The sequence below is a fragment of the Rhinopithecus roxellana genome, chromosome 11 (genome assembly GCF_007565055.1).
Source record: "Rhinopithecus roxellana isolate Shanxi Qingling chromosome 11, ASM756505v1, whole genome shotgun sequence".
NCBI classification, from domain to species: domain Eukaryota; kingdom Metazoa; phylum Chordata; class Mammalia; order Primates; family Cercopithecidae; genus Rhinopithecus; species Rhinopithecus roxellana.
In genome coordinates this window covers 21,731,373-21,756,559 of record NC_044559.1, presented here as the reverse complement: position 1 = coordinate 21,756,559, position 25,187 = coordinate 21,731,373, and the positions used below count along the sequence as shown (strand labels likewise).

Below are 25,187 nucleotides of genomic sequence, written 5' to 3'. Positions count from 1 at the left end.
CCCTGGTACCCTGGGTCAGTCTGGCTGTTCTGGGACAAGGGACACATGAACTGGACCTCCTCCATGCAGGCCTTCCTGATAACCTTTGCTGGCGCCGACCTCAGGCCTTGAGTGAATCATAGTCCTGTCTCCACACTCTTATTACAGAAACTCAGCTAGTGACAAAGAGCCTCAGCCAGAGCCCCCAGGCTGGGGTGTGGGGTGGTGGGGACTTCCTGAGCTTCCCTGTGGCTGCCAGGCTCTTTCCTCTGGTTCCTGCAGCACCAACCAGTGGCTCCCTCAGTGGCTCCCTCAGTGGGAGGTTGGAGCCCAGGCCTCCCCAGGCGAAGGGCACCAGGAAGCCCCGGACAGTCACCCTAAGCACAGTGGGAAGCACAGGCTTTTTGGAAAGCTCCCTCCGGCTATTTTCTGGGGATGGCCTGGAGGGAGGGGAAAGGGGTGCATGAATGTCCCAGCACCCCTGTCCCCGGGGAATAGCCTGCAGCCAGGTGCCGGTCCCTGCGAGATGAAGCTTGATGACACCGCACTTGGCAACCTTGTCTTCCCTGCCCTGTGTCACCTTACTGATGCCTTCTGGTGTCACCTCCAAACTGCTTGAGCGGCAATCCTCAGCCTCAGATCTGCTTCTGGGAAATTCCAAACCAAGATGCCTGCCTTTCCTTGAATTATTTCGTGTCTCGGGCAGCACAAATTGTCCCCTGCTCCTGCCTATTAAGATCCTTGTGGCTGCCAGGACCTAGCCCAGTGCCCAGCACATGAGGGGGCCAGCATGGGGATAAAGCATGTCCCCCATCCTCTGGCTCCTGAGGCAGCACTGCAATTCTCCAGGTGTCTCAGACCAGGTGACAGGCTCATGGGTGCCCTCTCCTGCTTGGGGTGGGGGCCAGGAAGAGGTGCCCCCGGTAATTAACCTTGAATTCCTTGGCTTGCAGGCACAGCCTGGTCTAATCTGCAGCCTGCCTCTGCCAAATTAAATCAGACCTGGCCACAGTCAAGCTCCTGCTTCTGAGCCATTCAGAGGAGCCAGCCCCTTCTCCCTGTCCATCAGCCAGACTCCTACTGGAATCTTTTCAAGGGCTCAACTCAGGCCTCCAGGCACCCTCCCATGCCCCGCACCAGGGATGCTCTGAATGCACCAAGCCTGGGGTTGCTCTTGAAATCAGATGGGAAAGTTCTGAGAACCAGAAAGAGCACTGGAATTGGAGCCAAAAAACCTGGTGCTAATCCATTTTCTCTGACCTCAGGCAAACCATTTCCCTTCTCTGGACTGCACAACCTGCAAAGGCTGGGCTGGATGATGTCTGGGGAACTGAGGTCCAGAGGCTGGGACTAGGGGCAAACCCTCCCACCTTGCCTCTCACTGGGACACAGCAAGGATGGAAGGAGAGGCTGCTGCAATGACTCCAGAAACTGCAAACCCATGTAGCTGCAAGCTGAGTGATGTTTTGCGGGCACTGATGAGCCAGCCTCTGGCACAGCTGCTTCGACAACAACGATAGTAACAACTGGTACATTCATTAAGACTGTGTGCCGGGCAGCATGCCAAGCCCTTGCCAAGCTTCACTGAGGGCTAGGATAGGTAAGGCGTTCTAGCCCATATTTGCCAGTTATTGGCATTGCAAGTCACATGACCTCTCTGTGCTTCAGTGACTTAATCTGCAAACTGGGAAGAAATAACTGTACCCACTTCATAGGATGGATGCAAAAACCAGAGAATTAAAACATGTAGGTTGGCCGGGCTTGGTGGCTCATGCCTATAATCCCAGCACTTTGGGAAGCCGAGGTGGGCAGATCATGGAGTCAGGAGTTCAAGACCAGTATGGCCAACATGGCGAAACCTTGTCTCTACTAAAAATACGGGCATGGGGGTGGGCACCTGTAATCCCAGCTACTTGGGAGGCTGAGGCAGGAGAGTCACTTGAACCCGGGAGGCGGAGGTTGCAGTGAGCTGAGATCACGCCACTGTACTCCAGCCTGGGTGACAGAGTAAAACCTGTCTCAAAAAAAAAAAAAAAAAAAAAAAAAGGTAGTCTGGGCACAGTAGCTCACACCTGTAATCCCAGCACTTTGGGAGGCCGAGGTGGGTGGATCACCCAAGCTCAGGAGTTTGAGACCAGCCTGGGCAACATAGCAAAACCCTGCCTTTGCCAAAAATACAAAAAATTAGCTGGGCATGGTGGTATACACCTGTAGTCGGGAGGCTGAGGCAGGAGAATCGCTTGAGCCTGGCAGGTGAAGGTTGCAGTGAGCCGAGATCGCACCACTGCACTCCAACCTGGGTGACAGAGTGAGACCCCATCTCAAAAAAATAAAAATAACTAAAAAAATGTAGTCACTTAGAAGAATGTCATCACATGGTGAGATACAGGAATTGATTACTCTTATTAGCTTTCCAGACCTCACAGTAACCCTATGCTGCCACTTCTATGGTCCCTATTTTACTCCTGGGGGGAATATAAGGCCCAGAGTCATCCTCTCCATTTATTGCATTTACTGTGTCCAGCCTTCAGCTACCATAAGGGATACAGTAGATGCCTGGCGGTAATGTCTCGGCCCTCAAGGTGTGTGCAGCCTCTCAGGGAAGCCAGATGCTAAGGATTTAATTACCTCTGTGGTATATGCCACAAGTGAGACGTCCCAGTATTGGGGTGAGAGGTGGGGATGGCAGGCCCAGGTGTGGTGAGTAAGTGATAAGTTTAGGTGGGGTTAAAAGATTGTCTGGGAGGCCGTGACAGGAGGATGGCTTGAGCCTAGGAGTTTAAGACCAACCTCAACAACATAGCAAGACTCTACATCTACAAAAAATTTAAAAAATAGTGGGGCATGGTGGCATGTGCCAGTAATCCTAGCTACTCGGGAGGCTGAGGCAGGAGGATAGCAGTTTGAAGCCACAGGGAGCTGTAATGGTGCCACTGCACTCCAGGACTGGGAGACAGAGAGAGACCTTATCTCTAAAGATAGTAATAAAAAAAGGTTGTCCCAGGCCGGGCGCGGTGGCTCAAGCCTGTAATCCCAGCACTTTGGGAGGCCGAGACGGGCGGATCACGAGATCAGGAGATCGAGACCATCCTGGCTAACACGGTGAAACCCCATCTCTACTAAAAAATACAAAAAACTAGCCGGGCGAGGTGGCGGGTGCCTGTAGTCCCAGCTACTCGGGAGGCTGAGGCAGGAGAATGGCGTAAACCCGGGAGGCGGAGCTTGCAGTGAGCTGAGATCGGCCACTGCACTCCAGCCTGGGCGACAGAGCGAGACTCCGTCTCAAAAAAAAAAAAAAGGTTGTCCCACCTGGCACACAGCTGGTGAGGGGCAGAGCCAGGATCTGAAGTTACACCTGTGAGTCCAAGGCCACCTCCCTTAACAGCTCTGCCACTTTCCTTCCCAGGAGCATCCCAAGAGGGAAAAATGATTATAAAAAGCCAAGCTGACAATCAGCAACTCATGCACTTTCTGCTAAACAGCTGAGCTACCAGAATACCTGGCATTTCCCTGGGTAGAAAGCTGGGCATCATTGTAGTGCAGCCTCTTGGCCTGTTGCCTGCACCTACTGGCCTTCTAAGAAGTTTGGGGGGAAGTAAGCATTGCATTTGAGGTGGGCTTCTCATTGACCTGGGGCACCTAACTACCTGGGGCTGGGGATGAAGTTCAACGTGTACACCCAGCTGGGCCACTGGAATCAATAGGCAGAACGTGCCCACCGAGATGAACACCCTCCCCCTTCACCCTGGGTGCCAACTCAGTGGTTAGTCCACCTCAGAGCTGCACCGGAAAGGCCAGGCGGGCCTTGTCCCTGGGCTACTGAGCAATCTGTGCAAGGGCAGCGCAGCAGCTGGAACTACCAGAGGGCCCAGAAATCACAGCAGCAGCAAGTGGGGCAGAGACTCAGTCCCTGGGAACATGCATTTCCTCCTCTCACACAGGAGCAGAAGGAAGGGGTACCAACAGGTCTCCAAAACCTGGAGTTTGGCAAGAATATAAAATGTCCCTCCGGTGGCCGGGCACGGTGGTTGGTAAGAATATAAAATGTCCCTCCGGTGGCCGGGCACGGTGGTTGGCAAGAATATAAAATGTCCCTCCGGTGGCCGGGCACGGTGGCTCGCACTTCTCTAATCCTGGCATGTTGGGAGGCTGAGGCGGGAGGATTGCTTGAAGCCAAGAATTTGCGACTAGCAGGGGCAACAGAGCCAGACCCCGTATCTACAAAAAATTAAAATAAAAAAATTATCCTGCCATGGCGGTATGTGCCTGCAGTCCTAGCTACTTGGGGGCTGAGGTGGCCTGGGACGTCAAGGCTGCAGTGAACCGCGATTGTGCCACTGCACTCCAGCCTGGGCGATGGAGAGAAACCCTGTCTCAAAATTAAAAAAAAAAAAAAAGGAAAGAAAATAACCCCAAAACCTCCCTCTGGGATCTTTTAAGGGAGATGGAAATGTTCTAAAATTGGATTGTGGTGATGGTTGCACAACTGTAAAAGTATTACTAATCAATGAATTAATTGTACACTTAAAACAAGTACATATTATAACACGTAAATTATACCTCAGTAAAGCTGTCTGGGGGAAACTCTCCCCCTGGCTCTGACCACTGAGCCAGGCTCCGGGCCGCGTGTTCTGGGTGGGGTTTTGCATGTAGCCATCTGCGTGCCCTCTGGACTCATGACTCCCCATGTGCCAAATGGACCATTCATGACAGAGGGTGTGGGGGGCTAAGGGCTTAGTCTGTGGTTTGGGAGTGGGAAGCCTGTTTTTCTGAGTGCTTCTAGAACCAGCTTCCCCGTGTCTGTTCCAACAAAGGAGCCTGTACCAGCCAGGCAGCACCCCTCCTCAGAGGCCTGAATCCTCCTGGGGCAGGAAGCCCCTCCTTGGAGCTCCTAAGGCTGGGGAAGGGTCTCGACAGGCTGCCCTGGGAGGCCTGGACCAGACTTGGCAGTCTCAGCACACCTGGTACCTTTTCAGGGATGTGGCCCAGCAGGAAACCTGGGTTCCCCTTAAAAGATCCCAAATATGGCACATGCCCTCAACTCTACCTTCAGCCCCCGTGGTGACCATGGCAACCACAGCGTCCTGATGCAGTTATTCTGCCCTTCTGTCCGATGAAGGCTCCCATCCTGAAGTTTGGAGCTAGTTGCCCCAGCCAAGGCTCAGGTGCTTCTCACTTCATCCTCAGCTCACCCACGTTTGGGGTGTGGACTTGGAGCTGAAGGGCAAGGGCATGAATCCAGCCTCTGACACTTCCTAGCTGAGGGGCAAGTCAACCAGTCTCAGCCTAAGGTCCCTCATCTGAAGAAAGGAGCGTGGGCCTCCCAGGATTGTAAGGATGCTCAAACAAGATAAACCATGGTCAAGGGTCCAGCACGGCTTTAGTGCAGCATCAGCCAGAGGCAGGGAGCTGTAGTATCCGATATGGCCATGGGGTGGAGCCAGATACACATGTAGCTCATGAACTGAGGGATTCAAAGTGACCCAAAGTTACAGGCGTGCCCGAACTCCAATCACCCTCAAGATCCAACTTATAGAGCCTGTGAAGGGGAAGGAGTCACAAGGTCTCTGGATGCTTGTCCCTTTCATCTCAAACTATGTCTATGAATATCTCCCATTCCCACAGACATCCAGCCCCACTCTAGATCCTGACTGTTGCATGCTTGGACTATTGCGATAGCCAACAGGTTCTGCTAGGACCTCAGAATATCAGAGCCAGGAGAAAGCCCAGAGACCCCTAGGTTCTGCCCATTTACCTGGTGCTGAAGTGTAGCAATTGTTAATGACCACCTCAGGCCTATCTCTTCTTGGCCTAGCCCTAGCCAAAAATCCCTTACTGTCACGGAAAATGAAATTTCTTTCAATCCTTGAAACACAATCTCAGGGACTCCCTTTGGCCTGGATGCCCTCCTCTGCCACTCTCCTTGAGTAGTGAGCTCTTGCTTTAGTCTCAGCCTGAATGCTACCTCCTCAGGGAGCCTTCCTGACCACCTGAGCAGGCTGGCTTGTTGCTGTGCAAGGCCCTGCACCTATTACAATCAGTTGTCCTTTTTCTGCCTTCCCATTATCAGCAGCTGTTATAAGCCCTGTTTTACGGGCAAGGACATTGAGGTTTGGGGAGTTTAAATAATTCCCAGGCCACACGGCAGGTGGGGGAGGAGCCAGGGCTTGCTAGAGCCTATAATGATCTGCTGCCTCCTATGGAAGCAAGCCAGGCCCATGCCGTGCTATCCTCCCCCTTAGACCACCAGGGCCCCGAGAGCGGGGACTGAGCTACTCCTGCAGTCCCGGGCCTCACATGGAGATGATCTAGAAATGCTTGCATGAACACACGCCTCCCACGAAGATGCAACAGAGGAAGCCTGGTCTCAGTGGCTGAAGACCCAGGTTCTAAATTCAGCTCTGCCTTAAGCTCCCCATGGAGGGGTAACTACCCAGGGACTAGGAACATGGAGGGTAGTGATAACCACACAGGGGAACCAAGACCCACCTCGGACACAACATAACAGCAAAGCAGGCCTCGGCGCCGAGGCTCCAAAGGGCTCTGTAGGCCTTCCTCGGGGGTGAGACAGTGGGCACGTGGGGGCCTTGAGGTTTCAGAGAACATAGAAAGCACAAGCCCAAGAAATTAATGGGGGACCCAGTCTACCCCCACACACTCCTGCACCAGGATACCCTTCCCTGCCACCTTCCTCCCCACCCTGCAGAAAATACTGTGCCAGGCCTGAAAACAGAGTCATCCTCTCTCCCTGGACACGGGCCTCCCAGGCGTGTGCTCTGTGAGCTGGGCCGGACTGGGGCTGTTTGAATCTGCTTCCCTCCAGCTCGCTGATCCAGCAGGACAGCCGAGCCTGCAGAAGTCCTTGCTCCCCACAGCCAATGCCCCTTTCAAGTGGGTTGGACACAGCTTCCTGTGGGCACTTTCCTGCCACCTGCCCACCCAGGTTGAAGGGGGCATAGCAGGGGATGGACAGGGTTTATTTATCTAACGTTCTGTTCCCTCCCTCAGCCTTCCAAAGCTCCTAGGTCCAGCTGGCCCTCCTGCCCATCAACATAAAGAGGCTATTTGTGCAATAGCCAGTGGCAGGGGGCTGCAAGGACAGTGTGGCCCATGTCCCTGGCCAGATGGGAGGTGGCAGGGCTTTACAGAGTACACAGAGCCATCTTGATGATGGGTGTCTGACCAGAACGCAGCCAGGCAGGTATACGTGGGCTTTCTAACCCCATCCCCCAGGAGAGACAGGGACATGGGATGCCTTGGAGTTTCCAACAGCCTGCAGGGTGGTGGGGGCAGCCTCACTCCACAGGCAGCACCAGCCCTGGCTAGGACTCCCAGAGCGGAGAGGGACTCAGTGAGACGCTCCTCTCCCAGCTCTCACCTTCAGCTCAGCCAACCCCATTCCATTCCCCCAGCATTTTCAGGGTGGCTACTCTGTACCCAGGCCTGGGCTAATGGAGGAAACGGGAAGAAAAACAGAAAATCCCATTTCCTGAGCTTCTGTGATGGGCCAAGTACACCAGGGGCATTTTCTACGCATTTGCTCCTTGAACCTCACAACCATTTTGCCACGTGTACCATGGGGGCCTTGCACAGATGGGGAAACAGACCAGAAGAGGAGAAGTGAGCCATTCAAGCTCACAAGCAGAGCTGGGTGTTCCCACGGTTGCCGCTGCAGTTAATTTAACTCAATTCACAATTTCAGCTTTAACTCTTGAGGTGATTAGCCTATGCGGTCCCTGGCATACAGCTGGCACTCAATAACTACCTGCAGAGTGAAGGAAGGCTGCTGTGGAGACGCTCCAGTGCTCTGTCCACAACCTTCCATTTGCCTCCCAGGAAAAGGAGGGGAGTAGGAGGGTGTATGACTCAGTGCCCAGTTTGTGATCCACACACATCATCCCAATTCATTCTCCCCAGTGCAGGAGCAGTGACTCCGTGTGACTTACAGAGAATGGAAGGCCACACCGTCAACCCACAGCAATGCTGCTGGTGAGCTGGAAAGCCTGGACTCTAACTCAAGAGGCTGGCAGCCAGACACAAGCCGAGCAGTCGCCCTGCCTTCCCGAACAGGCCAGACCTGGCATTCAACTGGGATTGGGGACGTGGGGCTCCTGGAGGAGATGCCCCACATTCTCAGTGCTATTCCGGCTGCACTGCCACACACACCACCTTGGCCCTCGTCTTCCTACTGGGACCCCGAGGCAGGGCTGGCAGAGTCCGTCTGTCCTCCTGGGCTCTGCTTCTCCCAGGTGAACGGCAGCAACAACCTCTGTCCGCCTCACTGGACTCCCCACAATTTTACCATGCAGTCCGAGATGAAACAACCATCCCCAAAATATAAATGGGAGGGCAGGGTGAGAAAGCCATGCAGAGGAGAGCGTTTTCTCGAGTCTGACCTCCTCCCACCCCAGGCCCCAAGCAGCACCTGCCTCTGCCCTGGCCCTCCTTCCCTGGCAGCCTCCCTCAGCATCCTAAGCCAGCCCCTCTGCCACCTTAACCAGCCCGGCCCAGTTCCCAAACCTGTGCTCTGGCTGGAGCAGGCCTCCCGCAGGATGGCCTCCCCTTTGGCCTGCCCTGGGGTTCCCTGCAGGAGGCAGGGACACTGGGGGTGGACTCTGCCCCCTGGGGAGTGTTGTGGGCCCCTGACGGGCAGGCTGAGGCAGGGATGGTTCTGGCCTGGCCTTGGCCCATCCGCCTCTCACCCCAGGTCCCTTGGAACATTGGGGTATTGTTCTACTGTACAACAGAGGGTGACTCTGTGGCCCTGGGCTGAAGAACAGAAACCAGTTTAGCAGGGCTCTCTGCTCCTCCCATGCAATGTCAAGAATTTAACCAGGATTCTGGCTGGCTTCAGCAGGAAGAAACAAGCCCAGGCCGAGAGCATGAAGTGGGAGGTGACCGTCTACCCACTGTGTGGGCCCACTATGTGTCCCATAGTGGGTAAGAGGTGGTACCCAGGCCAGTGGGCTGGTAAGAGGCCTGAGAAGAAGGATACTAAGCAAGTGACAAGAGCAGGGCAGATCAGCTCAGCCCTGGCCTGTTTTCCCCTCTGTGATACGGGTGCACCAAAGGCATGTGTGCCCACCCTGCCCACAAGCTTGGACCACCAGCAGTGGTCAAGGAGGCTGCAACCTCAGCCCTGAGGTTGCAAAGGCAGCCTTGCATCTCCAGAAGTGGAGAACGTGTGTGTGTATATGGGGGGAGGTGATGTGGGGCCTGCTGCTGCTGTGCCCTCCCACCTGGGGCCACCATGATGGGGACAGCAAACACTGGCCTTGGCAGTGCTGACACCATGCCAGGTTTGTTCGGCACTTTATGTGTGCTAAAGCATCATCCTAACATCTACCTTCGGAGGCAGCAACGATTCCCACTCTACAGGTAAAGGAAACTGAGGCACACACAGGCCTTGCAACTTGCCTGAGGCAAGTGGCAGAGCTGGTCTCTGACCCCTGGCCCCCTGACTCTGGAGAGGCTGAGAATCCTCCTGGCTCTGCTCCCCTGAGGTGGGCAGTTCAATGTATAACTCTCTTAAATGGCCTGGCTTTATTTTGGCACAGTTGGGCAATCACCCAACAATTACTAGGTGCCAGGCCAGGTCCTGGGGGTCCAGAGATGTGGGTTCCTTGGTGGGGAAAGATTCACAAGCAGATCCCAAGGCTGCCAGGCTGCCAGCTCTAGGGACGGCTTTCTGGAAGAGAAGCTCAAGCTGAGTCTGAAGACAGAGTAGGATGCAGTCCCAGAGCGAGTGGGGAGGAGGGGAGGGTGCTCCTGGTAGAGGGAACCATGGGGCAGGGCATGGAGGCTAGAGACAAGCTAAGAAAAGAATGAGAGCATGGCCACTGGGCCAGGAGGCTGCAGAGACACAAAGGTGGGTCCCAGGGCCCTATGGTCAGATATTTCTCCCACCAGAACTGCATCCTCCTGGGGATCTGCAGACAGAGTTCCTAGTGTTCGTTTTAAAGACTTTTAGATTCCTTATTTCCATTGGATGAGAATTTAAAATGGAACACAAAGAGGCATTTCTGGGTCACGCAGTTGACCACGTGGTGAGTCCTGTCGGGCCAGCTTGGGCCTGCCTTTAGCTCCTGTTTGCCCTTGTTGACACCATATGGGAGGACTGCATCTGGAGGTGAGAGGCCTTGCCTGTGGAAGCAAGGGATTCTCAGGAGATCAGGCAGAGCAAAGCAAGGGGGAGCTGAGTCAGTAAAGTGGCCTCAGGACACTGTGCCAGGAGGCAGGTCATGCTCACAGCGGGGTTATCTCAGCTACTACGGAGGGTGTCTCTTGGTGTGGCTTCCATGTGTGTGTTTTTTTTTTTTTTTTTTTTTTTTTTTAAGATACAGGGTCTGTCTCTGTTGCCCAGGCTGGAGTGCAGTGGCACAATCATAGATCACTGTAACCTCAAACTCCTGGGCTTAAGCAATCCTCCTGCCTCAGCCTCCTAAGTAGCAGGGACCACAGGTGTGTGCCACCCATGCCTGGCTCATTTTTTTTCTTTCTTTCTCTTTTTTTGTAGAGATGGGGGTCTCACTATGTTGCTCAGGCTGGTCTCAAACTCCTGATCTCAAGCAATCCTCCCGCCTTGACCTCCTGAAGTGCTGGGAATACAGGTGTAAGCCACCGCACAGGGCCAAGTGCATGTCTTTATCTGCCTTCTTTAGGATTTGGTGACCAAGGGTCTCCTCATCCCAAGCTGTCACATGGCTCCCCAGAAATTCACACAGGAAAGACCAAGAAACTACATCAAGCTTCTCTTGCCCACCCCTGCCCATTGACCCCTCATGACTGCTGGGCAAAGGGCTGGGGGCTGGGGGAGCTGGAGGGGCCTAACAGAACTGCACCCAGGCTCCAAGGCCTGCCTCCCCACTTGGCTGCATGGCCTGGGGAAGCCAGGTAACTGCCAGCAACTTCACTTCCCCATCTGCTAAATGGGGATAATAACACCACCTTTGTGGGCAGCCTAATATTTAAATGAGTATTTAAATAAGCATTATGTAGAGTACAGAGGAGGGGACCAATACAATAAGGCAAACACTCTTCCTTTCTCTTCCTTTCCCTTTGTGCTCGCCTCCCTCCCTCCAGTCAGGACACACACACACACACACACCCACACACACACACACACCCCTATTCAACTGCTGGCTTTCCAAGAACATACTGCTAGAGACCAAATGTTTGTGTCCCACCTAAACTCATATGTTAAATCCTAATGCCCAAGGTGATGGAGTAGGAGCCGATCAGGCCATGGTCACTGGCCCTCATGAATGAGATCAGTGCCTTATAAAAGAGAACCCAGAGAGCTTGTTTCCCTGTCCACCAGGGTAAAGACAACTATCTATGAACCAGGAAGCAGGCCCTCACCAGACACTGCATCTGCTGGTGCCTTGGTTTAGCACTTGCCAGCCTCTTTCATAAGAACTGTGGGAAATTTATTTCTGTTATTTATAAGCCACCCAGGCTATGGTATTCTGTTCCAGCAGCCTGAACAGACTAAGACACACACCATCCTCAAAGGATAACATCAAATGGGCTGAGGTTGGCACCCACCTGCTCTGGCTGGGGTGGAGGTGGGGAGGGGTGCTGCTGAGGAGGTTGGGAAGGCATAGTGGGTGTGAGCCGAGTGATGGGTTGGGTCAGGGCTGTGGTTAGAACCGTAGGTCTGGGGCCAGCCTGCCTGGCTTGGATCTTGGCCCTGCACCTGCCAGTTGGGTGAACTGTTTCATGTCCCTGAGCCTTCAGCTCCTTGGTAAAATCATGTCACAGTCACACTTACCATGTAAGACCATAGTGAGGACTGAATGACAACAATTATTTACTCAACAGAGACCCTCTGAGACCCTGCTCTGGGACAGGCACTGTTCTGGGTGCTGGGGATACAGCTTTGTTCTGTGAAAAGAACAAAGACAAGTTCACACTCTCCTGGAGCCTGTGTTTCAGTGGCAGGGACCAACAGTAAAAACAGCAAGTGTCTTAGTCCATTCAGGCTGTTATAGCAAAGTACCTTACACTAGGTCATTTCATTTGCTTTTTTTTTTTTGAGATGGAGTCTTGCTCTGTCACCCAGCTGGACTGCAGTGGCGCGATCTCAGCTCACTGCAAACTCTGCCTTCTGGGTTCAAGCTATTCTCCTGTCTCAGCCTCACGAGTAGCTGGGATTACAGGCACGTGCCACCACGCCTGGCTAATTTTTATATTTTTATCAGAAACGGGGTTTTGCCATGTTGGCCAGGCTGATCTCAAAGTCCTGACCTCAGGTGATCCACCCGCCTTGGCCTTCCAAAGTGCTGGGATTACAGGTCTGAGCCACCACACCCGGTCACACTAGGTAATTTCTTAACAACAGAAATTTATTGCTCACAGTTCTGGAGGCTGGAAAGTCCAAGATCAAGGCATCAGCAGATTTGGTGTCCAGTGAAGCCTGGTTCCCCACAGATGGTGCACTCCAGCTGTGTCCTCCCATGGCAGAAGGGGCAAATGCTGTGTCCTCACATAATGGAAGGGGCAAGGGCCTTGCTGGAGCCTCTTTCATAAGGGGACAAATCCCATTAACCTTCCTGCGGATGCCGCATGAGGAGGCAAAACCACCATGGCTGCTCTGTGCCAAGCTCATCAAAGGTGTCCATGAAGAACATCCTTTCTGTGCAGGGCCAGTGGTCTGGAAGAGCAACCGCTAGCCGACTGGAGATGGGCCTGGCTTTCCGCCTGCAGAAGCCAGCGAGTGGCCTGGGATCAAAGCCGAGGCGCTTAGGCCTGTTGCCGACCTCCCACACTGAATCTGGGCTATGACAGACCTTGTCTTCTCTGGAAGATGGAAAGGGAAGACGGCTCCCCGACCCAGCCCCCGTGAATTCTCAATGGACCCTGCAGCAGCACACTTGAAAGAAGCCAGGGGTTATCTGCAAAATTCCAATTAAATCCACCGGCTTTGATAATTTGATAAGCCACTCCACAGTCGCCCCAGAGTCAAAATATGGTGTTACTCGATCCTGTGTTTATGTTCTAGGCTGGAGGGAAGGGAGGCGCACAGTGGCCTGGGAAGGTCCAAGCAGCCAGAGTGAGAGGAGTTGCAGGCACTAGGCTCACACATTGGCAGCCTGTCAGCCGAGGGTCACGGGCAAAGTCTGGCTCTTTTGTGACAGGCACACTCTGCAGTGGAACACAGGTCTCTCTTGGTGGGTCCTGGAGGCGGAGCAGAGACGGGCCGGGCCAGGGGAGGGGAAGCCGCTCAGAACTGCCTGGCCACAGCTGAGCTCACTTCCCGAGCCTCAGACCTGTCCTGGGGCTGGAGGCATTCCTGTTCCCAGGCCCATAACTTGCCAGACCAGTGGTGAACTGGCCCACGTAGCCAATACCACCTCAAGAAAGAGGCAGATAACCCCTGCTGGCCTGGTGGCAGAGCGGCCAAATGCTTCACAGCCCCTCCCTGCAAAAGTCAGGCAGGGGCGGAGCGTGCACACATTCCATTCTGTTCCCCAGCCTTCTGTGAACACAGGTGTGGAGCACTTCCTGTGCACCAGTAGCACCTGGCCAGGTTATTTGAGTAAACCCTCTTGACCAGCTCATGAGTTCTGCATTATCTCGTTTCAGGGAAACAGAAATGCAGAGACGTTGAGCAAATGGCCAAAGATCACCGAGCCTTAAGTGGCAGGGCCTGACCCCAGAGCCTGACCCCACAAAGCCATGGCCTGCTGCCTCACCAATAGCCAAGAGTCTCACTGAGCCTGGTTTCCACTGTTCCTCAAGGGCCTCCTAGAGGTGGGTAAAAGGCTAACTTAATGCCATGAATGAAGTGAGGCCGATGGATTCAGCTGACGGGCAAAGAGCAGGTTTGGAGGCATGGATCACAGGCGGGGTCAGCTGCTTTTGTGGCGATACACTTGCTGCCTCCACCGTCAATGATCCTGATCCTTTTCCCCCATGGCAGGGCACACGATCACGGGGGATTCCAACAGCCACCCACCTAGGGAGGAGCATCTCCTCTCTCCCCATGCAAGGACAGAGAATGAGAGGCTTGGAGAGAACATCACAGCTGGGCACGGGCAGGGTCAGGTGAGGACCCAGGGATACTGCTGCCAGGCTCAGAGCCTTCCCTTGCCCTGAGGCAAGGCAAGGATAAAGAAGGAAGGGGCAGGAGCGCAGAGAGGCGGGGACAGAAAGGAGAAACTGAGGAGCTTCAGGACCACAGTCCCAAACCAGCGAAGCTGGCAGGAGAAACAGAAGAGTGTGGGCTTGGAAGTTCTCGGTTCAAATTCCCGCTCTAGCTGTGAGCTCCTGTTTTCTAATCTGTAAAGTGGGGATAAGAATATACAAGCCCTGGCCGGGCGCGGTTGCTTATGCCTGTAATCCCAGCACTTTAGGAGGCTGAGGCAGGCAGATCACTTGAACTTAGGAGTTCGAGACCAACCTGGCCAACATGGTGAAACCCCGTCTCTACTAAAAATACAAAAATTAGCTGGGTGTGGTGGCATGTGCCTGTAATCCCAGCTAGTAGGGAGGCTGAAGTAAGGGAATTGCTTGAACCTGGGGAGGTGAAGGTTGCAGTGAACCGAGATCACTCCACTGCACTCCAGCCTGGGCGACAGAGCGAGACTCTGTCTCAAAAAAAAAAGAATATACAAGCCCTGGTGCAAACCTCTCCTACCTCTCATCATCTGAGTTTCATGGATAACCCTTAGAGGTAGCAAGAACAGGGTTTCATCACTATTCCCTTTTTACAGATGGTTCCCTATTTCTCACTATTCTTTCTTTCTTTTTAAATTTTAAATTTTTATTTTTTGTAGAGACAAGGTCTCGCTATGTTGCCAGGGCTGGTCTTGAACTCTTGGGCTCAAGAAATCCACCTGCCTTGGCCTCCCAAAGTGCTAGGATTACAGGTGTGAGCCACTATGCCTAGCATATTTTTTTTTTTTTTTCAGCTGAATTTAAGATTCATCCCCGTTTCTCTCTAAATGTAGAAACTTCGGCCAGCACTGAGCCACTAGGGACCACAGAGAAACTTGGGGAAGTTATGAGGGATCTGCCTGGACATCACACAGCTAGTAGCACCAGAACTGGGATGTGAACTCAAGACCTTGCATCCTATACCTTGTGGCTTTCCACTGCTTCACACTATGAATCAAGTTACTGATAAGCTCCTGATGGTTCACAGTACTTGCTTCTTGCCTGAGGCAGCCATCAATGAAGATGGCCTTTGCTAGGCCAGGTGGGCCTCGGAGCTGCATTTTCCTCCCTCAAAATGCCCACGCCATTTCAGGCTATTAGTCTTTTAGCAAGCATGAAGACAGAAGGGTCCCTTTAGGCAGGACTGCCATGTGTGGGTGTGCAGGCCACATACTCTACAACCTCATGGGCACATTCACAGAAAGTGCAGTGTGAATGGCACCTCCAGAGCCATGCAATGCTCACCCTCATCTTCAGGCTTTCTCCTCCCCATCACCAGTTTCCACCTGCCTCTCCCCACCTGGCCCAGAGAGTTTCTGTGTCCTACTCTCTCCTTTCCCTCTGTCGTAGCCACCCCATCTGCCTCTCTCTCACCCATCTGGTACTTTAAGCTTCCAGGGGATAGCCATGGAGTGAGGTGATTCATCATCATCCCCTTAAATCCTCTCCCCAACCCTCTCTCTTACCCAACACCCCTCCCTTGCCTTCTGCCCACCAGCTCCTAGGTGGGAACTGGATTTTTCTCTCCAATGAGAACCTATGCTGGGGACTGTAGGTGAGCAGAACGCTCTGAGCAAGAGAGCATGGCCATCTGGATGGAGTTGGATCCTGTGTGTGAGAAACCAGCATGGTTGGGTGGGCCATCTTGACCACCAGCCCAGAGCATCTCAGTTTCAGAGAGAAAAAAGACCTGCATGGTTCCCCGCTTCTCTCCAAACATGGAAACATTAGCCAGCACTGGGCCACAAGGAACTACAGACTTAGGTTCAGGTCTTGGCCTGTCTCCTGTCAAACCATCTGCATGACTTTGGGGGAAAAGCACCTGACCTCACCAAGCCATGGTTTCCTCCTCTGTAAATAGGACTATTGAATATGATAATGCCTATCATAAAAGACACTGGGTAAATTCATTATGATTTTTTATGATGATTATAAAATCTGTTGGAGCAGCCCAGGACTGCTGTTATTCGGCAGGTGAGTTTTCAGCCTGGGCAGTGCGCGCTGGGAGCTCTGCAGCCGTAACAGCAAAGAGCAAGGACTGTGCTAGCCCTGAGCAGTCTCAATGGCATGTCCATTATATTTTCTGTTATCTCATCTGCTCCTTGTAATAACCCTGTGAATCAGAAAGAGTTTGTAGGAAAATCTGCTCCACAAATGCAGAGACACTCTCACTTTGCAGCCCTGGGGTAAAGGAAAATGAAGAGTGGGCTCTGACACTAGGAACCTGGGGAATAATGCCCCCCATTCCTTTGGACCACTGTTCTTTAGCTCGGCTGGCCCTGCTAGCTCTCATTCTGCTTGTGTTCCCACAGCCTCAGCCTCCCTGGGCTGACCACCGCTTTAGTCCACGCCTCCCTAGCACATGGGAGAGGCCTGAGCTATTACTTACTCTTTTGGAGGGTTGACATCCTCGGGTCGAGCCTCAAAGAACCGGAAGACTTCGTCACACTGTGAAATGTGTGGGGGCAGCCGGACAAGTGCCTGTGGAAAGACAGGAAGAAAGGGCATTAGGTGTGATGAACTTGGGAACAGGGAAACCAAGACAGTGTCACCTTGCACCAACAGTGACAGAGAGGATCAAGAACTGTGCCATGGAAGACATGGTCGACCAGCCACCCACCTGTCCACCCAGAAAACTAATCAACAAATCAACCAATCAAATAATGAATGAAACAACCAAACTTCCTTCCCTTCCTTCCTTCCTTCCTTCCTTCCTTCCTTCCTTCCTTCCTTCCTTCCTTCCTTCCCTCCCTCCCTCCCACCTTCCTTCCTTCCCTCCTCCCTCCCTCCCTTCCTTCCTTCTATCCATTTCTCTCAACTAACTAGCCAGCCAACTAACTGACCAACTAACCAACCAGCCAATTAATCAACAAACCAACAAGACAACAACAAAAAAACTCTAACCAGTTATCCAATCAACCTACCCATCAACCATCCAGTCAACCAACCAACCAACCATCCAACCAGCCAGTCAACCAGCTTAAAAAAAAAAAAAAAATGGCTGGGCGCGGTGGCTCAAGCCTGTAATCCCAGCACTTTGGGAGGCTGAGAAGGGCGGATCACGAGGTCAGGAGATCAAGACCATCCTGGCTAACACGGTGAAACCCCCGTCTCTACTAAAAAAAAAATACAAAAAACTAGCCGGGCGAGGTGGCGGGCGCCTGTGGTCCCAGCTACTCGGGAGGCTGAGGCAGGAGAATGGCATAAACCCGGGAGGCGGAGCTTGCAGTGAGCTGAGATCCGGCCACTGCACTCCAGCCTGGGCGAAAGAGTGAGACTCCGTATCAAAAAAAAAAAAAAAAAAAAAAAAAAAAAGACCACTGAACCCTAGAACCCTGGGTCTTAGGGTCCTCAGGAGCTAGTCATTCTGCTGGAACCCTGAGGGAATTCCCTTCTGCACACAGAGTAAGTCCAAGATCCCTAACCCAACAGTCCAAGGTCATGTCCTCCCAGCCTTGTCTCCCACTAGCCACGCTCCAGCTGCACCAGGCATTCACACTCCCTAAACACTGACCACAAAATTAATTATTTCATGACAAGTTGATAATTGCTGCCAAGGACAACACAGCACTATGATGGAGTTTGACAGAACCCAAGAAGATGTGGAAGATGGGGAGCCAGTGTTTCAGGAAGGACTCTTTAAAGCTAAGTCCTGAAGGATGGGTAAGAATTAACTGGTCAAGGTGGAGGTAGAGCAATCAAGCATGTTGGTTCCAGGAGATGAATGAAGGCCAGTGTGGCCTGAGGGCCCAGAGCAAGGGAGAAGGGCCATAGGAGGTGGGCTGGGGCATGACTAGCAGGGCCTTGTTTCAGGCCAAGCTGAGGATGCCTGGAGAAACAACGTAAACTGAAGAGTGTGGAAAGGTTTCTTAGAAGAGTGGGCATAAGCATGGCTAGTGGAGTTTGCAGGGTTTGGATAAGCAGAGAGGAGCAGTGGGCATTCTATGGGAAATAGTAGTCATGGCAAGTGTGTGGGCCAGCTGTGCGCTTGTCATCCAGGCATGAGGAGAGTCTGCCGCTGGAAAGTGATGCACTAGGTCAGGAGGTAGTCAGAGTTAGGCCAGGCACGGTGGCTCACGCCAGTAATCCCAGCACTTTGGGACGCCGAGGTGGGCAGATCACTTGAGGTCAGGAGTTGGAGACCAGCCTGTCCAACATGGAGAAACCCTGTCTCTACTAAAAATACAAAAATTAGCCGGGTGTGGTGGAGGGTGCCTGTAATGCCAGCTACTCAGGAGGCTGAGGCAGGGTAATCGCTTGAACCCAGGAGGCGGAGGTTGCAGTGAGCGGAGATCGCGCCACTGCACCCCAGCCTGGGCGACAGAGCAAGACTCTGTCTCAAAAAAATAAATAAATACAATACAATCAAATAAAAAGAAGGTAGTCAGAGTTCATGCTGCACACCAGCATGCAGGACCCTGACCCGGCCAGGTCTGACATGGAGGGGTTGGGGGTGTAGGGTGAGGCCAGGTATAGCCCCGTTTTCTGGGCCCCTCAATTTAGTATGGGGAGAAATGCTGGGGCAAGGAAGGATCCCTTGGTCCAAACAGACAGGAGAGAACACTGCCAAAGCAGGGCTGAGGGATGGGGGACAGGGAGACAAGGGCTAGAGCCAGGAGAAGACAGAAAAACCCAGGACTGGAGGAGTCAACAAACGCAGGGCTTGTGAGACACTCCTGATGAGAAGTCCCCCGGTGTGTAAGACATGACCCTGTCCCATGCCCCTGCCTCCCGAAACCTCACACACCACGACCAGCTTCAGATGCAACGCCTGGATCCAGCGGCTCCTGGGCCAAGTACAGTGAGTCTGTGAGTGTCGTTCCAGGAAATCCTCACGAGGGCACAATTCCCATCCCCATACTACAGGTGAGGAGACGGAGGTGCAGGGAGACCATGTGGCCTGCCCGCAGGCACCCGTGGAGGGTGGGGAAGACTCACTGGAAGGTAAGCTCCCTGCAGGCAGGGATTTTAATCTGTTCGGTTGACTTCTGTGTCCCCAGATCCTAGTAGAGTACCTGACAGAGCAGGCACTTGATTAATACTTGTTTAAAGAAATGAATGAATGAAAAATGGATAAGGTAGTGAAGGTTTCCATGTCTATGAGCCCAATATCCAGTAGCCAGGGGACATGACAGTGGGGCAAAAAACCCACGTATAATCTTAGGTTGCATCCATAGAATGATAATATGGAGGAAGAGGAAAGTAATGGTTTAGTTATTCTCTGAGCTGGTTAGATAACAACGCAAGTGTGCCATCGAGCACCAGGCATCCTATCAAGATGGGCCCTTCTCGATGCCAGACCCACACCCAGGCAAGATGAGACAAGACCAGACCATAGCAGATAAGACAGCATGATGTAACTCCCAGTCATTCCTTTCAGGGTTCATGGCTTTCCAAGGGTCTCTAACATAACACATCTCCATCAACAGGCAAGAAACAGAAAAGGAAAATTAACATTAAATGAGCAGCTACGTGTCAGGCCCTGCCCTTGGCCCCTTGACTCCACCAGTCATCCACCAAACAGTGAGGGCTTTGCAGTGTGTGCTGCATATGGGGCTGTGCCTGGTTTTACAGGGATGAGAGAGAGCAAATCGAATGACATGTCACCCCATTTTGTCCTGGAGGTAGACATCATTGCTTCCACGTATGATGGGGATACTGAGGCTGCTGGGGGTGAAGCCATAAGTGAGGAGAGGGGCAGAATCCAAGCCCCAAGCTGTGAAGGTCAGATGGGTGGAGCATGCCCCCAGAGTGTTCAAGTTCTCATTTAACGCACACTGTCTATGCTGTGTTCTCCTTGGGAAGGTAGAAGGAAAAGGAACTGAAAAACTGACGAAGGAGAGAGACAGACAGGGAGTGAGAGGGAGGGAAAGAAATTCAGGGAGGATAGGGGGCCTCAGGAGGGAGCACCAATAGGGTCGGGATGGGCAGAAGGCAGGAGGAAACCATTACCAGGAATCCCAGCTGTGTGCAGAGAGTCATTGCCGAGTGACCACCCTGAAAGGGAGAGGGAGGGACACAGGGTGGGAGAGGGAGGGTTTCAGCGGCCCAGAGCGCTAGTGCCCTCCCAGCTCAGTGTGCTGCCATCCACCCTAAGCGCAGACCCTGGCCGGCCACGGCTCACCCAGCCCTGGCAGGGAACAGAGGGGCTCTTCATGCCGACAGAGACCCACATTCTGGAGGCAGAGGACGCGTGGGCCATGAGGGCCTCAGACAAAGAGGCCTTTTGGTGGAACAACCGTGGCATCTTTATTTAACAGGGAGCCTTGAGGGGAGCCATGTGGAGGGCTCGTCCTGATTTCAGGCTGACAAGAGGCTCTCAGCCCAGAGCAGCTTCCATCAGAGCTACTGCCAAAGCTCAGCTCTGGCCAAAATCATTTGGTAGGAGAGGGTGGTGCTGAGCAGTGAGTCCCCGCAGCTTGGGCTGGTGATGGCCAGGGCCAGGGCACCCCCAAGCCCAGCCGTTCTGAGAACAGCAGGGTAGGGGCCAGATAACAGGCATATCAGGGTTAGCAACCCCAGCTTAGGTCTAAAATTCTGCCATGAGACATTCATGATGTATGCCATGTGATGGTAAAGTCAGGGCCTCAGAGCCTCAGGACCTCAGGGCTGCAGGCAGATGCGGGTTTGGGTCCTGGCTCTGCCATTTATGGGCTGTGTGAGGCTGGATGCATTACCTGCCCTCTCTGAGCTCTGGGATGCGATGTGGCACCCACCTAGCTGTTAGGAAGTTAAGTGAGATGAATACGAGAAGCCTAGCACAGTGGCTGGTAAAGAGTACACTCAGTAAACGTGAGCCGTGATAACATTAGTGTCATTGCTGCCATCGTCATTCCTTAGGAGAAAGCAGTGATGCACACTCAAAAGAGCACTGGAATGGGAGACAGGAGTCAATTCCAGTTCCAGTTCTGCAGTTATATACTTGCTGTGTGACCTTAGGCAGCTCACTTCACCTCTCTGGTTGTCATTTCTTCCAAGATAAAATGGAATCCTGAAGTATGTCTCATGGAAGGACTCCCTGATGAGGTGAAATGAGCTCTGTCGGCACAGGTGAAATCTGCCTTGAGGGTCCCCCCATCTTGGCCTTGGGTATTACCATGTTTGTTACCATCACAAAGCCTCTGAGAAGTCCTGCAGGAAAGAAACCTGTAGAGCTTTGTACAGGCCAGCATTTACTACTACTAACAACATCCTGTAGGACTGTGTCATTTAATCAGCACTTCAACTCTTAAGAGGACAATATGACCATGATTTTAGTTTTACAGAAGAAGAAACTAAAGCACAGAGAGATTATATAATTCCATGAGGCCTCACAGCTAGCAAGTAGCAAAGCTTTTTTTTTTTTTTTTTTTTTTTGAGACCAAGTCTCACTCTGTCACCCAGGCTAGAGTGCAATGGCGTGATCTCAGCTCACTGCAACCTCTGCCTCCCGGGTTCAAGCAATTCTCCTGTCTAAGCCTCCCAAGTAGGTGGGATTTACAGGCATGTGCCACCACACCAGGCTAATTTTTTGTATTTTTGGTAGAGACAGGGTTTCACCAAGTTGGCTAGGCTGGTCTAGAACTGACCTCAAGCGATCCACCTGCCTCAGCCTCCCAAAGTGTTGGGATTACAGGCATGAGCCACGGTGTCCGGCCATAAGTAGCAAAATTTTGAATCAGGCTGAGTCCAGAGCCTATGCCCTGATCCACTCCCTCCTGCCTCTAGCGTTACCCACAGTTATTTGACCGTGGTGCTGATTTTCCAAGCAACTCCTAGTGACACCCTGTGGAACACAGCTGGGGCAAATCCAGGTTTGAGACATTTTGAAGTTTCTTCCAGCTCTAACTGTTAACAGCTCTAACTAAACAGCACCATCACCAGTGAATTTATTTGTCTGATCTATCAATCAATCTGATTGAGACTTTTTAATAGAGCTCAGGTGAGCTCAGAGGGTTCTGAAGACTTCAGGTTGGAGAAGGGCTGAAATGAGCATGACTTTCTAGCCCTCAGGTTCTGGGGCAAGTGGCAGGAAGCATTGCCCTGCGGGGCTGCTGGAACTATGCAGGTCCCTGGAGGATATCAGCTGAGCTGGCCTCAGTCCCCTCCAACCGTGCCATTCTGTAAACCAGGGGTCAGTGAGCTGGCTGAGAGCAGATCTACAGAAATGGCATGCAGAAAAGGGCTGGGGTAGTGGGTACCTGGGTCAGGGAGGACTAGTAATGAGGTGCTGAAGAGCCATTCAGGTTTTGTCATCAGTTAACCCTGCCAGCTTCCCCTTTTCCAGTCCTAAACTGTCCTGCAGTCTCCAGCTCCTACCCCTCAAGACCATTTTCTGGGGGCCATGACATGAGCTACCACTTAGCACCAAGTGTCATCATGGCCAATGGTGCAGGTGTAGACAAGGGAGAGGGTGGCTGCATTGTGTGTCTCTGAGACCTCCACTCAGATACGGTGGGCACAAGTCTGGTCTTTGCACATACAAGTGGCACAGGAGGGGGCCCAGGCAGACTGTGCTCAGACCCTCTGCTTCGAAACGGTCATCCTCCACAGAGCCCACCACTCTGGGTAATGCCTGCGTCAGGACACAGAGGAAAGCTCTGCATTTGGCAAAACACCACAGGAGTCCACTCTTTACACGGCTCGATTGCTTCTCTCTTTTCAGCAGCATCAGTTTATTTTCTTGTTTTTTTTTTTTTTTTTTTTTTTTTTTTTTTAAAGCATCAGTTTCTAATCCCTGGAAATCTTATGGGTAAAAGCCCAGCTGCCCTGGGTGGAGTTGGAGGTGTGGCACAAGGGGGCTGGCATCCTGCCCCTTTGGCCTCCCACCTGTGTCCTTCCAGCCCCACCTCTGGGGCTGCCTCTAACCTGCCGGGACTGTTCTTTCTAGGTCACCATCTAGAAAGCTGGGGTTTCACTGAACTTCTGAAATCAGAGTATTCAAAACACATGGGTTTTCTTTTTGACGGATCTGAGCAGTGACTCCCTTTGAAATGTAAACGGTGTCTAATTCTTGGTAGTAGTTTAAGGCATTTCACAAGGGACCTTAGTACATCAGGGCCTGGGGGATATGTCACTCTCTGAGGAAGTTCTGTCTACTTGTGATCTTTCCATCTTGTCATCAGGCATTGGCTGGACATCCCCTTAGGGCTGGGCTTCCTGTTTATTAGTGAAGACACAGAGATGACAAATGTGGCCCTCAAGGAGCTCACAGTCTAGGAGAAGACGGACACACAGAAGTCACCCTCCCGCAGAGAAGAAATGCGCAGAGTGGGGGTGGGCGCAGTCCTCTGGGGGCAGAATGGCAGGAGTGATCAGCTTTTCCTGGGGTGTCATGAGGCTTATGGAAGAGTTCACTGTGGAAGCTGAATGTGCAACCAGGCAGGGGACCAGCGCAGGCTCAGGGGCGGAGGCCTGGCTAGCTGAGGATGACCTCGTGTCTGCTGAACTGGACTGCAGGGTATGGAAGAGAGAGGTAGGAGCTGAGGCCTCAGCAGCACTTGGAACCAGCCCACAGAGGGCCCGGCTGAGGTGCTCACATATTCTCAGGGGCAGTGGGACTCTTCTGAAGGAAGCCCGTTTTTATTTTGAAATAGGGTCTCACTGTGTTGCCCAGGCTGGAGTGCAGTGGTGCAATCATGGCTCACTGCAGCCTCTGCCTCCCAGGCTCAAGTGACCCTCCCACCTCAGCCTCCCCAATAGCTGGGACTATAGGCATGCACTACCATGCCCAGCTACTTTTAGTATTTTTTGTAGAGATGGGGTTTCACCATGTTGCCCAGGCTGGTCTCGAACCCCTGGGCTCAAGCAATATGCCCACCTTGGCCGGGCACGGTGGCTCACACCTGTAATCCCAGCACTTTGGGAGGCTGAGGCAGGCGGATTATGAGGTCAGGAGATCGAGACCATCCTGGCTAACGTGGTGAAACCCCGTCTCTACTAAAAATACAAAAAAATTAGCTGGGTAGCTGGGCGTGGTGGCAGGTGCCTGTAGTCCCAGCTACTCGGGAGGCTGAGGCAGGAGAATGGTGTGAATCCCGGGAGGCAGCACTTGCAGTGAGCTGAGATTGTGCCACTGCACTTCAGCCTGGGTGACAGAGCAAGACTCTGTCTCAAAAAAAAAAAAAAAAATGCCCACCTTGACCTCCCAAAGTGCTGGGATTACAGACATGAGCCACTGTGCCCAGCCTTCTGAAGGTCTTTAAGGAGAAAAGGGACATGATCTGCTTTATCTCAGCCTAGAAACTCCTCCTTCTCCTGGGTCTGTCAGGGAGATGGTGAGATTCTACTACCTGGGTTCTCCCAGAGCACCAGGCCACTCGGGAGGCCCCTCATGAACAGATCAGCCTTGGCCTCTGCCTAAGTCTCCCCATTGGCAAGGCCTCTCCTGGGCCAGGTTTGCTTTCAGAACAAGGACCACAAGAACAACGTTACTCTCCCCAAGGGGAGAGCTCCAATGATTGGCTGTGGCGGAAAATCCCACAGTGGAAGGGAGAATACCTGGGACTAGGAACCACTGCCATGCAATAGCCTCAGTTTTCAAGTCTGGGAAGTGGGAATAAAAATGAATGAGTCTGCGAGGTGCAGAGGGGAGGGTCAGGGGATCCTTACCCTTCAGCGCTGACTTCTTGTTGGGCTCAGACTTCCTGCCCCTAAGTCTGACCGCACCCAATCCCTCTTCCCTCCTACAAAGAAAGCCATTGATCCCTGAAATCAAATGTGTCATAGACAGACGAATAATAGAAACAAGCTCAGCTATTTGGGCAGCAAAAAAATTCTAGTCGTACCAACCAGGAAGTGGAGACTTGTATAAATGTCATTAACATGTCAAAGGGTGAGTTGATCATTCTCGAACACTCTCTCACACTCCTCTCTGAACCGCTCCCTAGAATATTTATTTTATCCCCTGGACAAATACTGCAAACATGTATTTCACCCCTAGGAATGGGGTAACTAGAGTCACTTAAAAAATTGTGAGTCCAAGCCTCTATGGTAGAGCTTACTCTTGTTAGTCTGATGAAAGTCTTCAACTTGTTGAGGTCCCAGACCATTAAATATTAACTGCATTA

At 52.6% G+C, this 25,187-nt stretch overlaps 1 protein-coding gene across 4 annotated transcripts in view; it reads right to left on the bottom strand.

Moving 5' to 3' along the window:
* SH3PXD2A (SH3 and PX domains 2A) overlaps positions 1 to 25,187 on the bottom strand; it is a 259,285-nt gene that overhangs the window by 111,049 nt on the left and 123,049 nt on the right. For all 4 annotated transcript variants that reach the window (XM_030940384.1, XM_030940379.1, XM_030940380.1 and 1 more), the window contains one exon: positions 16,529 to 16,620. In XM_030940384.1, the coding sequence (XP_030796244.1) occupies positions 16,529 to 16,620 (92 nt within the window). The remainder of the gene's footprint in view (positions 1 to 16,528; positions 16,621 to 25,187) is intronic.